Source organism: Gymnodraco acuticeps, unplaced genomic scaffold, assembly GCF_902827175.1.
Source record: "Gymnodraco acuticeps unplaced genomic scaffold, fGymAcu1.1, whole genome shotgun sequence".
Classification (NCBI taxonomy): domain Eukaryota; kingdom Metazoa; phylum Chordata; class Actinopteri; order Perciformes; family Bathydraconidae; genus Gymnodraco; species Gymnodraco acuticeps.
The window spans coordinates 124,772-140,599 of NW_022992244.1; the positions used below are offsets into that span (position 1 = coordinate 124,772).

At 40.9% G+C, this 15,828-nt stretch overlaps 1 protein-coding gene across 1 annotated transcript; it reads left to right on the forward strand.

Annotated features, from left to right (window-relative positions):
- The first annotated feature begins 8,552 nt into the window (after positions 1-8,552).
- barhl1b (BarH-like homeobox 1b) lies at positions 8,553-15,148 on the forward strand. The gene is made up of 3 exons (XM_034206328.1): positions 8,553-9,757; positions 12,176-12,398; positions 13,556-15,148. The coding sequence occupies exons 1-3, from the start codon at positions 9,307-9,309 to the stop codon at positions 13,845-13,847; spliced, it is 966 nt and encodes a 321-aa protein (XP_034062219.1). The 5' UTR covers positions 8,553-9,306; the 3' UTR covers positions 13,848-15,148.
- The last annotated feature ends 680 nt before the right edge of the window (positions 15,149-15,828 follow it).

Consider the following 15,828-nt stretch of genomic DNA (forward strand, 5'->3'; position numbering starts at 1 on the left):
TATACTTAAAGTTCAGGGTAATCAACTGTTAAAAACATACTGTTCAATTGTTCTTTCTCCAATAAATTGATGTTTTCAAAGTAAATGGATAATCGTTTTTAATAATCGTGATATCAACTATTGACCCAAACAATCGAGATTATTGGGGCGACTGTGGCTGCGAGGGAGTGCGGTCGTCTTTATTGGGGGGGTCCGAAAACCAGTCAGTATCTGGTGTGAGGGGTAGGGTTGGGGTTAGGGTAATGTTGTGAATCGAGTGGCCCATGGTGGTGGTGGGGTTATGGTATGGGCAGGCGTATGTTATGGACGACGAACACAGGCCACTCGATTCACAACATTACCCTAACCCTAACCCTCACACCAGATACTGACTGGTTTTCGGACCCCCCAAATAAAGGAAAACTGCACGTTTCAGAGTGGCCTTTTATTGTGGCCAGCCTAAGGCACACCTGTGCAATAATCATGCCGTCTAATCAGCATCTTGATATGCCACACCTGTGAGGTGGGATGGATTATCTCGGCAAAGGAGAAGTGCTCACTATCACAGATTTTTTCAGATTTGTGAACAATATTTGAGAGAAATGGTTATTTTGTGTATATAGAAAATGTTTTAGATCTTTGAGTTCATCTCATGAAAAATGGGAGAAAAAACAAAAGTGTTGCGTTTATATTTTTGTTCAGTGTACTTAACCCCGAGTTGGTTAACGGTGTGTGAATGTGTATGAATGTTAGGTCCTAGAGTAAGGTACACTGCTCTGTATGTATGGGTGCGAATGGGTGAATGACATGTAGTATGTAAAAGCGCTTTGAGGGGTCTTAAAGACTGGATAAAGCGCTATAAGTACAGTCCATTTACCATTATAATTTTTGCCATAATCGAGCAGTAAGTAAGTTCGGGTTGAATGAATTTGAATGCATGACTTCACAAAAATTCTTTCAATCATGTATAACTAAAATGTGTAACTTGGCCAGAATTATTATAACAGACTTTTGCAAAGCGATATCACAAAGAAAAACACCTCATCACAACACCAGGCCACTATTTTTCAGAGAATAATTAATTAAAGTGGAAAAAAAGGCCCAAATAAGGAGCCAAGGTCATCGGCCACATGAAGGACACTAACAGTCTCCTTGCATCTTGTTAAACACTGGTTACATTACTCGTGCATGTGTGTGTGGGCGCGAGTGTGTCCTGAGTGATACTGGCGTTGTGATTCATGGATGCAAGAACGGCCTCTTCAATCCCCACATGCAGGGAAGGGCCAAGGAGCCCGGCCCACCTCGGCCTCCCCTGGCAGGGTAGAGGGTGAGGGGTGAACCAGGACCCTATGCCTCGCCGCCCATGGAGGTACAGGAGATAGAGGCTAAATCTCCACACTGTCCACCAGCTTTTCTGTGTCTCCCTGTGGCAGCTGCAGGAGACCCCCCGCGCAATGTTAGCCCACCAACACACCATCACTCAGGGGGAGTCTACATGACAGGTTAACATTGAACTATGACACCTACCGTAGTGAAAACAACTTATCTAGCACTGGTTTGGCGGCTGAAATCCACTGGTTCCAGTTTATCCAATAGAAGAATTGTCTTTCTTTTTCTTATTAAAAAACATTGCTATTTGTAGAAGCGTTTCATTGGCATTTATTATATTCTTGCAATACATAGAATGAACGAGTAAAGAATATTTGACAGACTGATCAGTAAGCTGCATCTAGACATAGCAAGTACTTCAAAGTTAGAATTGGATTGGATCAAAGTTTTGCTATTTACTTTTTCATCAGGACAAAGTCCTAAAGCTATTTGTAGAAGACGGTACGTTTTAAACGTTTAAGAAGTTTGGATTACTTTGTAGGATGAAAAGCAAATAATTAGAAAAAAAATCACAAATCCTCCATGCTAAAAAACTAAATGTTTTGGCTTCTACAAATTACAAAAATAGTTGGGCAAGATAATGTAACAAAGTACTTACTGAACAAAGTAAATTAATCATACAAGTCCAAAGTCTGGTCCTCCACTGAATACTAACAGACTGAATGAAGAATGAAGCTACTATTGACTAGTTGGCAGCTAAGAAAACACAACACGTAAATACAAATAAAAACTATGTGACTTTGCAATAGCTCGACAGCGTTAAAAGGCAACCTCCATGAAAAGTTGGGCCATTTGAAAAGTGCTGGTCACAAAAACCACTTTGTGTGGATGAGGAAAACTGTTTGGCGTTGAAGTGAATCTATTTTGGTGATTGAACCTGCATCGCCAGCGCAAAGAATGACTATTGAAAGAATACTGGAAACAACAGCCTCCATTTTACAACGATGTGCGTTGCTTAAATACCTCCTCCTGCTACTTTTGCCTTTAGCTCTTGACAGAAGAGTCATCATTCACACATGTTGGCCCCTAATCTTGAATAGATGTTTTAAGGCATTTGAAACTGGAATGCAGTCCTGTATTGGGAACAATTAGAATACTTGGTAATCAAAATACCCAACACTACCTAAGCAAATCAATTAAAGCTAAATCCCCTCCATTTAATTCCTAATTATCTTCTTGGTTGCCGCCCAATAAGGTCAAGGGTCAGAAAAAGTAGGCCTTAGTTTGAAGGAGTTGGCATTCCTCATGAGGGACGGATATGATGGATGGTCTTCGGTCCACGTCCTACCCCATTACCCACACCCCTCTCCACTGGCTACTCACCCACCTCTCTGCCTCTTGGCACGGTCCCTCCATCCCCTCTCATCCTCGGACCAGATGTGTTCGCTGAACTCTGTCAAGAATAATAAAACACTGGCTGAAAGGGGCACGAGCGCCAGCGCTGGACAGGAGCGTGGAGCAAATGATGAAATACACATTAGTCAGAAGGGCCAACTGAGGCATACTAATCGTTATAACTATTAATTAATTGCAGTCTTTGTGAATTGTGGGGAAGGTTAGGAGGTGTAGACACATATGAAAACAAATAAAAGTCATTTTAATTACAATAAACGGAAAATGGAACACCATCAGCCTCCTACAAGATAGTTCCTGGTAAATTACCGGGATAAACTTGCAGGCACAGCGATTTGACTATTTAAACATGCACTACGTTCAGGTACATTTCCGTCTTTCTGTAACACAAGCCATCATGATGGCTTACAACAGATGGAGGTAATACAAAACAACCTCTACTCAACCACTCAAGAAGAAGAAGAATGGGCACCAAGGTAGGATTTGACTGGAAAGGATGATCAACATCTCTCAGTATTTTTAGTAACATACAGTCTACAGTACAGTTACAGTCTTTTAGCAATGCATACAATACGTTTGTTGGACTAGAGAAAGCATTGGCATGAATGACGATCCATTAGCAAGTCACTGATTCAAATATGTCTTCAGCAACATCGATTGATTTGTTGGCTTGTTCAATGTGAAAGCCCTTTTCGTCAGACAGATGCAAGCCTTTACAATATTGTCCCAGGAATTGTATTATTTTCATTCGAAACAGGTGTACCAGCATGTCACTGAAATGTTACTAGGTCTTAAGGCTGCACTGTAACTTTTTATTCATGTATTTTTTATTTTAATGTTTCTTTTATTATCTTTTACTGTTTTTAAATGCCTTTGTCTAAATGTCTTTCATTTTTGTAAAGCACCTTGAATTGCCATGTGTTGAAAGGTGCTATATAAATAAACTTGCCTTGCCTAAGGAATTAGAAATGAGAGATTTCCCAAAAGAGAAAGATCCCTGTTCCTGTTCACACGACCCAATGCAGGAAATGTTCCTAAACACTTCAGGGACGGACTTCACGAGTGAAAGGGACTTTTGTTTGACCATGAAATTGCAATTCCAAGATGCTGCTTCAGTGTCCACCAGGGAAACCGTGAAAAGGGACATATTCACACTTGTTAAGCTGATCGTTGACCAATGAGGCCTCGTGGAGACCAAAGGATAAGATCACTATTGAAAAACATGGTAACCAGAATTATGGTGTTCCGGTTAATTCCAAGTGCGTTGAATAGTGTTGAGGTCAGCGCTCGATCCAGGCCTGTCAAGTTCAAACTAATTCTGCCTTGAGTTTTAGAAACACACATTTCTGTTCTCATGGAAAGACCCTTATAAATAACTGCTTCCCTGACCAGGTCAAACCAAAAACAGAGCCTACAAATTCAGGAAAGAATAAGAAAGCTGAATTCAGACTGAACACAAACCTGCTTTTTGTCTTTTGCCTTATACTCCATTTGCACTTTAGCATCAATTATTTTCATATTCGCCCACATTCAGCAGATCTTTAACAACCACCAGGTGACAAAGCAGCCGGCTAGATATATAGTATACAGCCCCCTCTCATTGTGACATTTGCTCTCATGGACAGAAGAAGTTTAGGATTCATTGTTTCCTCTGGTCTCAGTCGACAGAGTAGAAGAAGAAAATGTCAAACAATTGCTCATCCTGTTTTTGAAAGGGGGAAAGATGAAGAAGAGTGGGGGAAAGATGAAGAAGAGTGGAGAAAGTGTTCTCTGCTCTGATGTTGCCGCTCAGGAAGCCCTCCTGGGACAGAATCAAAAACCCGTCCCCCTTGAAACCCCCTCACCGCGGGGGGCGGTGACCAGTGGAGCTGCCACATGAGAGCGGAGACGAGGAGTGATGGCAAAGAAGGAGGCAGTGAGAGCACATTGATGGCTGGAGTGATGATTTCCTTCACACACACAGACACAAATGCCCCACTCATTCCCCCAACCTCCCCCTGGCCCTGCAGGCAACACACACACACTTTCTACCTCATACACACACACCATGGTTAGGCCTCCAATTAAATCAAAAGTGGTTTGTTTTTATTGGTCTTTTGCGCTGACAAGTGGGCTATCACTCTGACGGCTCTACCTGTCAGCGAGCAGCTGAAAATCCTCCGTTGACAATGCCCAATGCTTCCAATTAGGAGGGAATCAGACTCCTGGCGCGCTAGCCATCTTTCCACCCCCCCCCCCCGCCTAGGCCCACCTTCCCTGCCTTTTTTCCTCTGCACTCGCTCCACGATGCTCTACCATTCCCCTCTTTCCCTCTAACTCTTGCTCTCCTCCTTAATATCTCCCTTCTCCTCCTTTTTCTTTTTCTTCTTCTCCTCCTTCTCTCCAGGAGAAGGGGGTCTGTCTCCGCTGCAAATTACCGACACAAAACGAAGGTGGTGGCGGCGCTGGTGCTGGGAGCTGCCGGTCCAGGGCCCTGTCAGCATTAATGAGACGATGAAGGTTTATTTCGCCCGCATGCATGTGCTAAATTCTTTCTTGTGTGACAGCTGACTGGGAAATGTGAGTGTTAACCTTATAAAAGATTCAGCGGGTTCTCATTATTTTCTGTCAACTCCGGTACCTGATGGCGTTAAGGTGCATCATTTGCATCCCTGACTGGTCCAGGGTGCAGCTCCAGCTCCAGAGCAAGCGCCTTTTTCTTTTCTTTTTTTTCTCCCCTCAGCCTTTTTTTAATGCTGTTTGTTTGTCGAGAGGAGTCATCTTTTTACATATATCCCCCTCCAAAGACACGCTTTACTCCGTGTTCCAAAGCGATAGAGATGCCAAAGTGTATTCAAAGGGGACACACGTTTTCACAACACATATCTAGATATATATTTAACACACCAGCTCAATTGAGCAGAGAAATAAAATGTAGTACAATGTTTTCTCTTTTTTCTCCCCCTGCAAAAGCCCTGTAAGCCCAGCAGGCATTATTACCAGTAAGTCTTATGAGCAGAATTCCAATAATGCAGAGAAAAGGAGACAAACTAAATAAAGCAGCACATGCATTATTAAGACTGACAGGCCAGTCAGGTCTATTATGATGAACATACACCTGGCACCATGCAGGTAATGTCGTTTCAGGCTTTAAATAGTTGATATTATAATACAAAGTAATGGTCTGATCAAAAATAAATTATGAATATCTTATGGTCTTAAACACATGGAATTAAATGAAGTGTCAGCCCAGCTGAAACAATAGTCTGCACTTCACTGAAAAGGCCCAAAGGTGCCAACTTTGTTTTGGTCAAAAGAAAGTGAGTGGAATGTGGGGGGCTGTTTAATGCGCATCAATAAAAAGTATGATTTTGTAATGTGATCAAAACAGATGGAGAGAGGTGAAGAGACGGCAAACAATTCACCATTCACTGACCACCACCTCTGTTTCTGTTTCCTCTCTTTAACACAATCAATAACATCAGGTGTGTGTGTGTGTGTGTGTGTGTTGTGTGTGTGTGTGTGTGTGTGTGTGTGTGTGTGTGTGTGTGTGTGTGTGTGTGTGTGTGTGTGTGTGTGTGTGTGTGTGTTATAATCGGGGTAACAGTTGCACTGGCCCTCGAATTCAGACCGTTTCCTAAAAGAGAAGAAAAAGTACAATATCGACCTTTCCTTGACCAGAGGGACACTTCACCAAAACCAGCTGCACCATGAGCCAAACACACACACACATTATTTACTAGTATAATTATATTTAGTTGCAGAAAAATAATGTTTGTATTAGCACCAATATGGACTCATATTGCTTATATAAGGGCAGGTGTATGCCCATAAGCAATATATGAGTCCATATTGGTGCTAATACAATTATTTGTTTAGTCCAATTTTTAACAACTGAGCTAAACATTTAAAAGATAATTGTTTCACATCGCCATCAAATGTTTTTTCCCCATTTCAGTATTTCCTGCTGCTTTTATTGTTATAAATCGTTGCAAATTGATTTTTTTTATATGTTGGTTCTTGACTGATGGTCGGACAAAATAAGTTATAAATTAAAAAAATGGTTCACTTTTTGTACTTTTTAAGTAAATACTAAATACATATAGAATTAAATAATTTATAATTACAATCATTGGTTCCATGTCTTTGTCTTTAATGTAAAATAATGAAGCACATTATGGCAAAAATGTTAAGTTTATTTGTTACTTACATTTTATTTTCACCCACTCCTATCTTGAAAGTAAACAAAGATTAAACGCATGTCATCTCAATTTCCCAAATTTATTTTACTTTGACATAAAAATGGGTAAAAGAAAGAAACTCAAAAGCTATAAAAGAATTCAAATTAAAATCTAATGTTTTAGGGGTCTTTTAAGAAAACAAATCAAAATAATGTAATCTTCTCTATAAGTTCTGTAGGAGGTGATGACAAAGAGGAAGAAGTCGATTTAATCACCTTATGATTTATTTACACTGTGGACATGCTGCACAGTGAGGATAAAGAGAAGAAGACTGAGAGAGAAAGCATCCAACCAACCACTGCTGCTTTTCATGCCCCAGCAGAGGAGAAAGAAACAGCTAAGTCAGGGTGGGTGTGTGCTGCCTTATATCTGTGTTGTCCCCGCCTCATATGTGACAGCTTGCAGCCGTGATGGGACCCCATGGGAGACGGGAGCGGATTCACTAACCTGCCGGTGTCTGAGACCGACGCGCGCCTCCAATCTGGTGGTCACATGGGGTGGAGGCGGAGGGGGGGCGCGGGGGTGTTGATGATGATGAGAGGGGGGTTAGTTAGATTATTAGGGGCTGTCGGGGCCGTCGCGCGGGGTAAACTGTTGTGCATAGTGGAGCTAAAAGTGCAGACAATGGGATTTTTGTACGCATGTTAAAAAGGTGAAAAGTGTGAACAATGGCGCTTCACGCGTCTTCAAGTTGTGCGTCACGCTGCTCAGACCATTGTAAATAATTACCAGACTATTCGATCATTATGAGGCTCTAAATGACCAACGACGAGGCATTTTTCGTATTAAAAAAATACAGCTTTTTCTTTATATCCACTTATTGTAGTATTTCAAAAGGGCAACTTTAAAATGTTTTCACATGGCATGGTTGTGCAAACTGTCAGGGGATTTTCAAACAAGTCAAAAGTAAGAAAAATCCAGAGATAAATGAGAACATGGTTTTACTATGATACAAAATAAATAAATAAATAGAGGCCCCTCACAGGTTAAAGTTATTTAAACAATATAATCACGAGGAGATAGTGATAATTGTAATTTTATCATTTTAAAGTAATATCAAAGATAACAATAATAATATTTATTAGAATAAATAATATGCTCGAGTCATTTCTGTCAATTAATTTTACAAAAAAAAAATCTGCAGCATAGCAATGTTTTATCTTACAAACCGATAAATACTTTTAAAAACTTTAATTAGTGATGACAATAAAATGCTGAACAAAAAGTAAAATAAAAAAACGTAGGTGTGTGGTGAAACAAATCCGGTGAAAGAAAAGCGAGTCGAGAGGAAAAACACCGAGCCTCTGCACATAATAACCCCATTATAAGCCTCATCAATGATGTAATGAAAGCAAACAGTGTGAAAATTGCCTGTAAACAGTTGGATCTGAGTCTCCTGATGAATTCAGTGTCTCTTTTATCAAAGTAAGGATGAGCCAGGGAGGATGGGAGCAAAGGAGGGAGGGAGGGAGAGTGGGCGTGTAGGGAGGTCCACTTGCAGCTCCGCTCAGCCAATGAAGGCTTGTCACAGGGGACTCACGTGGACGAGGCGCTCTTAAAACCTAGCTCCTGACTTTTCCTCAAGTTCAATTTTTTGGGATTCCCTCCCACCCCGTCACTTCTCGTCCTTTTACTTGCCAGTTGTGACTACTTAACCCAGTTTACCTCTCCTTTTTGAGATTCTGCAGCGAGCATCGCGTCGTCTCGCTCCTTCCTCCTCTCCTGCTGCAGCTCTCGCTCGGACTCCGCTCTCTACTTCGTGTTTTTAAAAAAAGAAAAGGTTTTGTTGTTCTTAAAAGGAATGCGAACAGTTTGCGTGTGTGTTCACGAAGAGCTGAACATTTTTGCTACGGTCCTCTCTCAGGTCCGACTCGCCGGTACCTGTCCAAGGTGCTGAAACGCTTTTCTTCCCGGTGCACTGCTGCTCCAAAGAAATCCAGAACCAGTCCTATTTTCTGCATCTTTTCGTGCCCTGCGGGTGAGATACTTTCAGCAATAACTGACGAGGCTTCTGAACTCAGAACAGACGGAGGTGGTCCTGAAGGAAGCAAGAAGAATCGACTGTGACTCTCAATACCGGCTGCATCGATTTCAAGAGGACTCATCTTTCTCTACTTCACAAAAATAAATTCGGATGCATGGACGATTGTTGTAACGCACTTAGCCTGGAGATATTTGCTCTTTAAATAACCAGTGGGGAAATTGGATGACTAGTTTTCATTTGTAGCAAAAACATTGTTCTGGGTACGGGGAGAGGTTTTTTTTTCTCTTCTACTGGATCAACTTAAACAACACACCCTGCCTCCCAAAGATAAAACTTGTCCTGAATACCAAATGGTAGTTTGAGGAGGCCTCGATCGAGACAATGGAGACGTCCGCCAACGGGTCCAGTTTTGGCATCGACTCGCTGCTGTCACACAGGCCTGGAAGTCCGGTGTCCAAGGGGGACAGCCTGGTGGGGGAGTGCCGCTCGCCTCTGGAGTTCAGCCCGAGATCAGACGTGGAGAGCGGCTGCTCGTCGCCTCCGTCGCCGAGGAGGGAGTGCGGGGATGAGGTGGCCCAGAGGCAGGGTCACGGCATCGGCCTTCCTCCGCACCTGCAGCACGCGCAGATATCGGCCGGCTCGCAGCAGAGGAGCGTGACCTCCTCATTCCTCATCAGAGATATTCTCGCGGACTGTAAGCCTCTGGCCGCGTGCGCACCGTACTCCAGCAATGGACTGCCGACTCAGGAGGTGGGCAGGTTGGCCGCAAAGATAGCAGAAGACTTTATGGAGAAAATCCACAGCAACTCTTCGTCCGACAGTGAATATAAAGGTAAGGACAGAAACGTGGAGATGCTCTGCTTTGGATATCAGATAATGGGTGAAGCTGGTTTATGCTTTCACACAGGAGTCCTGTAGAAAATATATCCTCTTAAAAAGTATATTTGTACCTTCATTTTTTGATCAGCTGCAGCCTGTATGGTCTTACTGTTTTTGTCCTTCCTAAAATATAGATTTTAATTTCCCAATCAGCCTCAATAAATAGTGTTTATGTGCATCAAAATAAAAAAGTCATAAAGAATTGTGATACTAAATTAGGGGTGCATCTTAAAAAAAAAAGAGTTGGGAAGTTGGAAAACTATTTATTTAATTTTAATGAAAGCCAAACTGATACTCAAAATATAATATAAACATTAAGCTGAGCAAAAAGATGAGACACAATTTGAAATCCTAAATAAATAAGATAATTTAACATATATTTAAGGCATATTTACATATTATTTATCTCATGATAATAATATCAAGCTTCAGAGTATACAAATCATTATTTTAATTTAGCCTTAAATTATTTTAAGAAGAAAAGTGAAAAACTGGCACATATGAAAATAAACTAAAAGGATTAGGACACAGGAAGCCATCAATGAGGGAAACATCGACCCGATTTTCTTCTGCTGCATCACGGTGGTGGAAACATGAGATTTGTCTCTGCTCGGTGACAGGAGTTCATTATCATTAAGTTCTGTTACATTTAAAATCGGTGGCTGCTTGTCTGCATGCATGGGTTTCAAGCATGGCATTAGCAGAATATCCAGAAAGCATCTGTTGATGTCAGGGAGGAAGAAGAGGAGAGATGACAGGGTCGCCTCCAGATAAATGCCATCAAGGGCCTCTCTGTTTCCAATCATGTCAGCCATAACACACATGTCACCTCCATTGACAGTTTAATGAAGCAGAGCCTGTAAAGAATCCTGTAAACTATGAGGGGGATTATTAAATCAATATATCAAAAACTATATTATAGTTTCATTTGTTTTGATTTTAAGGCGCAGAGTGGTTTTCTTCCTAATTCACTTTTTCTGTAAACCGATAATTCGCTCAATAAATCCAGTGCGCGTGCGTGTGTCTCTTCGCGTTCACGTGTCACAGTGGATGGAGATGCTGATGGACGCGCTGATTGATTGAGGGAGCCGCGGGGCCCACAGAGCGCCTGTACGGTGGCTTTGATTTCCTCCCATAATATTTCAGGGATTTGATGCAATTTGTCCCCGGCGCTAATCAGATTTGTTCCCGCGCGAGGCCGCCCTGCTCCTGATTTCATTTCCCCGGTCCTGTGAAGTTCCTCCGGTCGCGGTTGAAAGACTTCGTCCTTCCCTTGTGGCTCAATTAGGCGGATTATTGTGCTTCTTGAGACGATTCAACTATTCAACTACCAAGATCTCTCGCCTCGCTCGCTTCCATCGCCCCCCTCCCCCTTCTCTCTTTTCTTTCAGAGAATTGACTATAAGGACCTATATCAATGCTCGCCCTGACATGACACCACGCACAGAAAGAACAAAGACTGAGGCTGTGCAGACGGGAAAAATATCACATTGGAAGTGTGAATATTGGAAGAGCTTTTCATAACAATTTAAGAACAAATCAAATAGCTCCATATCGCCTATAGGCACTGTTTCCAGAGCCGTGATTTCACAGTCAAAACTTCCAATTCCTCTCAATTGAGCAGCATGCCGGTTCAAATCTCAAGTAAAATATATATATATAATTTTACAATTATTGTTTGATAATTGTTTCCCTATTTTTAAGATTAGCATTGAACTAATTTGGGGTTGGGGTTCAAACACAATGACCTTTTCCAAAGTAATATTTCATTTATATGGTTTCCCATCTTTTTCCATTCACTCACGTAAATCCTAATACCATTTTTATTTAAAAACAAATTAAGCTTTTTATAATTCCAAAGGTTTTATCACGTCTTTTGAAAAAGAGGGAAGAGTATTGTTTATTTATATTAGTAAGGATAGGCTAGTAGTATAATTAAATATAGCTAATCAAGCAACCAAATGAATAATAAGTAGGCTAGCCTATAAATGACTGAGCTGTTTATATATTTCATTTAAAAAATAAATCTATTTAAAAATAAATCAGTTCATCAAGTTTTGTCTCGATCAAAGTAGTTTATTTTATATATTATCTATTATATTTTCTCCTGAATCAAATCCCTGATCTAAATTAACAGCTTAACACTAATAGACATGTACAGGGTCAGAAACGGACATTTTTTTGTATCTATTTCTCGTTGACACTGACATGTGTCTGTCTGCACAGATTTCTTCACGCCTCGTGCTTGTCGGTATCACGGTCACATTAAGATGGATGTATTGTTACATTGCGCAGTATGAGGCCTTGGCTCTGTTTTCACCTTCTTCTCCTCTTTTTGTCTCTTTTCCTTGGCACGGTTTGTGTCCTCCAGTGAAGGAGGAGGGGGACAGGGAGATCTCCAGCAGCAGAGACAGCTCTCAGGCCCGGATGAAGAAGCCCCGGAAGGCCCGGACGGCCTTCACGGACCACCAGCTCGGGCAGCTGGAGCGCAGCTTCGAGAGGCAGAAATACCTGAGCGTGCAGGACCGCATGGAGCTCGCGGCCTCGCTCAACCTCACCGACACACAGGTCAAGACCTGGTACCAGAACCGAAGGTAAAGACACTGCTGTCGCTGCTTAAGAGGGAGGAGAGGGGGGGGTTAATCTGTTTTCTCACGGCTGGCTCATGACTGATGGACTCGGGGGCGCCATGTTTTCCTTTCACCCTAAGGTGAAGGCATAAGTTCACTTCACTTAATTGCACATGAGCCACTGCAACAATTTTAATTATTGATTCATCTGAGTTGTTTTTTTTCGATCAACCGAGTAATCTGCAATATTCCAGATTGTCATTTATCATAGCAAAACGTATACTCGTTTAGCATTTTAACTCTTAACCATTTATTAGTGATTATATTCGTTTCTGATTAAATGTTCTATTAATGAATTCATCCAATTATTAACCATTTAATTCTTTCTAGCTCTAACTCTTTCTAAAACAACATATGCCTACATCTCGTGAATATACCAGGAGCAATTCTTGATTTACAGATGAATAATGTATCTGATTTTATGTGTCACTAATTGTCTGGAGATGCCCTTGTGCATTATTTTTATTTTTTTGGCACCGTTATTTTAATTTGATTTGTGGCTTCCCATTAGAAGAAAATGAAACAGTGCAATACAATCGATACAAATATCACTTTTTCCCTTCGATTGATCAAATACCTGTGTTCATATCCGAGTTTTCTCTGCAGTTTGTCAGCATTCAAGAAGAGTAGGCTACCTTTTTACCTTTTATGTTTTATATTCGATTTTTATATATTCATATATTTATATAAGCATTAAGCTGAGCAAGATGAAGAGAAACTGTCTCGCCAATGTAGAAACTGTTTCTGCGGTTTTCGCTTGAGTTAACTTGAGCATTTATTTGTCTACAGCTTTGACTCTGAGGCAGCTAAATGACATAAATAAATATAAAAACAACACTTCGCAGAATGAATAATGCATTGTTGCATGTGTGCATATCAATAATTCAAACAAACCACTATATCTACTCAATTATCTTGATTATGAATTATTCACCTGCGTGGAGTGCATCTTACAGACATGGGTGTGAATAGTGGCAGGTTGGAGATTTTGGCGATTTAAAAAGAAGAAAAAAACAGATGTATTCCTGACTTTTAATTGGACCCTAGGTTGGTGTGTGTCAGTAATACTAAAAGTATTTATCGATACACATATGCTGAAGGCTGTATTTTCTCTCTTCCAGGACAAAGTGGAAGAGGCAGACGGCGGTAGGACTAGAGCTTCTCGCGGAAGCAGGAAACTACTCCGCCCTGCAGAGGATGTTCCCATCCCCGTACTTCTACCCGCAGAGCCTGGTGTCTAGCCTGGACCCCGCAGCAGCCCTCTACCTGTACAGAGGCCCCTCGGGACCCCCGCCGGGCCTGCAGAGACCCCTGGTCCCCCGGATCCTGCTGCACGGCCTGCAGGGGGGCGGCGAGCCACCCCCTCTCCCCCCTATGTCCGGTGTGCTTTCTCGGCCTCCTCTGCCGCGATGAGCCGGACACTGCTGATTTTTTATTGTACGCCAACAATGGCAGCTTTGGACTCGAGAAGAAATAAAACAAAGACAGATAAAATAAAAAACGCGACGAACAAGAGGAAAACTGTTCGAGGCCTTTATATGGTGCGAAAGGTCAGAAGTCTGTGGACGGAGCTTTGTGACTAACTGTCAGTATTCTGAAGGATTTTATTCATTTATTTTGGGACAATGAGCTTTATTTATTATTTATTTATTTTTCAAGAATCAAAGCATCTAAGTTATGTATTTATTTGAACCACGTTTCAGTATTTCCCCCCAAAAGATAGGATTGTTGGTGACACTTTGACCTACAGTTCAATGCCAATTAGACCCCCCATTGGCATTATTATTATTATTATTATTATTATTGTTGTTATTATAATTATTATTACGGAGAGTTAAAGTGTGAAGAAGCATCCTTCCATGTAATATGAATATAATGTAGAGGGATCCAAAGGAACAATTAATAAATACTTCCTCTTTTTTCTTTCTAAATATGTCATTGATTTCCTTTGTTTACAAGTGAAGATGATCAGCAGTCATAAACCTGTAAATAAGAATATTTTGCATTTTATTCGAAAGAGACTGATTTTAAAAGAAACCTTCCTTTTTTTTTGGATCTATCAGTGCTTCTATTTCAGACCAGTCCAGTTAATAGGCTAGATTAGCCAACAGAAACTATTAAAAAAAAGTGGAAAAAACTTATTTGTCTGAGAAAGAATGCCTGGACCCACATAACACGAGAGCTACGGAAAGAAATACATCTATATTAAGTCTTTTTCTCGTTCTTAGTTGAAGATTTAGCGAAGTACAAATGTCAAGTAATTTATAAAAAAAAGCAGTTTTATCCCGGCAGGGGGGAAACGGGGACGCAATCACGTCAGAAATGTTTCATTTTCTATCGACAAACAGCGGTCGGACTCGGGTCCAGGTGCACCTGCCTGTTGATTTAGATGTATTTGAACAGACGTTGTGCATTACTTATGTTATACTTCATATGAAGGCGTGATAACCCTTAATTGTTATACTCTCCTTTGGTGAAAATGTATATTGCAGATATCAAACTTGTGGAGTGGTTCTCGTATATTTCCTGGATCGTTTTTTAAAATTATTTTTATTTGTTTCGTTCCTCTAGCTTTCCCCTCGAACTCTCTCTCCCCATTTGGTGAAATTCATTTTTGTGAAATTCACAGCAACAGTTGGACAGAAAAAAAGGGGGGGATTTGATGTAAAAGAGAATTACTTTTATAAATGTGGAAATAAAAGTCTTTCATTTAATGACGTGGCTGCTTGAATATGTGAAAGAAAAAAATGCCACGGGGCTTGTCTGACGGATTGAATCAACACGTGGATTTACGAGACAAAAGGAGGACAAAACAGCAGCAACACCTGATAGTTTGATGCAACCAATATGCCCGTGATAAACGTGATACTTTGTGAAGTGTCTTGTTGCATTACATTACCCAGCCTCAAAGGAAGGCGATTCAGGATAACCTTCATAAGAAATCACCCATTTTGGATATACAAATACCGTTTGAATAATACAATTACAACTATAAGCGAAATCATTTGTGGAAAAAAAGAGGGATTTGATATTTTCAAACTTTGGGCTGGTGCCACATAAACATCTCTATTTCGGAAGTAGCAACAAATCCCCTCGAGTTTTTAATTTGAACCAGAAATAGAAAAATAGATTTTTTGGGCTTGATTGGCCACCGTTAAAAATACGATTCATTATGAATTGATACGAACACATGTCAGTGTCAATGAGCAAAGGTTAAGGAGATGGCTGGTGGAGCTTTAATTAAACATCTCAACTTTTCTGGAAGCAGCTGGAAAATAAACACAATTTGAAGGGCTCGGGGTGGGGGGGGTTATATTAGAGGAAATCGTGTTTGAGTGAATTTTGAACATGTCTGTCAAACGACTTTTCCTCCTCTGTTTGGTTTAGTGTCGAT